The sequence below is a fragment of the Moschus berezovskii genome, chromosome 9, assembly GCF_049115385.1.
Source record: "Moschus berezovskii isolate FMDL1 chromosome 9, NW_MosBer_1.0, whole genome shotgun sequence".
NCBI lineage: Eukaryota > Metazoa > Chordata > Mammalia > Artiodactyla > Moschidae > Moschus > Moschus berezovskii.
Window position 1 is genome coordinate 77,983,869 of NC_142468.1, and position 2,062 is coordinate 77,985,930.

The window sequence follows — 2,062 nt, forward strand, 5'->3', positions numbered from 1 at the left end:
AGAGCCCTTGTGTGTTGGACTATAATTGTGTGTATGTGTATATGTGTGTGTATGCTCAGTCATGTTTGACTCTTTGCAACCCCATGGACTGTAGCCCATTAGGCTCCTCTGTCCATGGGATTTTCCCAGGCAAGAATACTTGAGCGGGTTGCCATTTCCTTCTCCAGGGGCTCTTTCCCACCCAGAGATCAAACCCATGACTCTGGCATCTCCTGCACTGGCAGGAAGATTCTTTTCCACTGTGCCACCTGGGAAGCCCCACTAGACTATGATTAGGAAATAAAAATTCATTTTTAATCAATTTTGTTAGACAAATTGTTAAGAGAAATCTGGCTTAAAGAATGTGGAATTCATTCCAAGGAGGATGTGTGGAATTGAGTACACATACGCATGCATGCCTGCTTAGTAGCTCCATTGTGTCCAGTTCTCTGTGAACCCATGAACTGTAGCCTGCCAGGCTCCTCTGTCCACAGTATTTTCCAGGCAAGAATACTGGAGTGGGTAGCCATTCCCTTCTTCATAGGCTCTTCCCAGCCCAGCGATTGAATATGTGTCTCCTGCATTGCAGGCAGATTCTTTACCATCTAAGCCATTAGGGAAGCCCTGAGTAAACATATATTGCATGAGCAATTACATATGCATATATATAATATCACATACAAAATTATGTATATATTTTGTTGAAATCAGTAACTATTTCTCTATAATGTAACACAATACAAATTATACCAATGTCATGTCAGAATGAAATATTTGATCAGAATTATATTAAAGAAAGATATCTTCTGAATGAATAAGAACATATAACTTTTTGGAAAGCTGGACTTCAGTGAAAAGTCACATGTCGGTTTTTCAGTTTCTTCATAGATATTTTCATCTCCTTATTTCTCAGTGTGTAGATAAGAGGGTTCAAGAGTGGAGTAAAAATGGTATAAAACACAGAGAGGAGCTTGTCCACAGAGAACCTACTAAAAGGCCACACGTAAATGAAAATGCAGGGCCCAAAGAAGAGTGTGACTACCATGATATGTGCTGAGCAAGTTGAGAGTGCTTTGGATACCCCACCAGCTGCACGCTGTCGGACAGTGATGAGAATAACAGTGTAGGAGATCAGGAGGAGAAGAAAACAGCTCATGGAAAGCAACCCACTGTCTAAGATCATAAGTATACCCAAGACATAATTGTCCAGGCAGGCAAGCTTGATCACAAGAGGAAGGTCACAGAAAAAGCTGTCCACCTCGTTGGGGCCACAGTAAGGCAAATTTACAGTAAAGGCTACCTGACTGATGGAGTGCACAAATCCAATGACCCATGAAACCAACACCAGCCCCATGCAAGTCCGCCGGCTCATCACTGTCATGTAATGCAAAGGCTTGCATATGGCCACATACCTGTCATAGGCCATAGTAACAAGAAGTACCATCTCAGCTCCTCCAACAAAGTGCAAGAAGAAGATTTGAGCCATACATGCTCTGAAGGAGATGAGCTTTTGATCACTAAGGAAGTCCCTGATCATCTTGGGAGTGGCAAATGAGGCCAGCCATATGTCCAGGAAAGAGAGATTCCCCAGCAGGAAGTACATAGGGGAGGAGTGTAAATGGGGGTCAGATATTACAGTGACCACAATGATAAGGTTGCCCAGAACAGTGACCACATAGATCTCAGAGAAGAATACAAAGAAAAATTTTTGAAGATGCTGTGAAGTGCAGAGTCCATGCAACACAAATTCTGATACGGAGGAATAATTCTGCAGGTCCATTATCACTGGTCTCAGATTTTGTTCTGAATCTACACAAAGAAAAGAGATATAAGTGAAAGTGCCTATCATTTCCCAGGCACATGAAAGTGATCGATTAAGTGTGATCTAAATATAGTTTTTAAGTTGTAAGAGAGAACATAAATTATGCTATATAGAAGATTTAAATCAATTACCTACCAACATATTTATTCACCTTTTTCAGACTTCAGTGTTTCCTTAGGGGCAGTTAGACATTCTGGGAGACTCCAGCATAGATGAGAGTTGTGGGAATATTTTTTTCTCCATTATCTATCCTTTGACCAT

General features: G+C 41.2%; 1 protein-coding gene across 1 annotated transcript; it reads right to left on the minus strand.

Annotated features, from left to right (window-relative positions):
* Positions 1–826: 826 nt before the first annotated feature.
* LOC129562774 (olfactory receptor 4K14-like) lies at positions 827–1,759 on the minus strand. Its single transcript, XM_088839848.1, has one exon. The coding sequence runs from the start codon at positions 1,757–1,759 to the stop codon at positions 827–829; it is 933 nt and encodes a 310-aa protein (XP_088695974.1).
* Between the last annotated feature and the right edge of the window lie 303 nt (positions 1,760–2,062).

Excerpts from the sequence above, each read along its gene's own strand:
- LOC129562774 (XM_088839848.1), bottom strand. The coding sequence starts at position 1,759 with ATGGACCTGCAGAATTATTCCTCCGTATCAGAATTTGTGTTGCATGGA.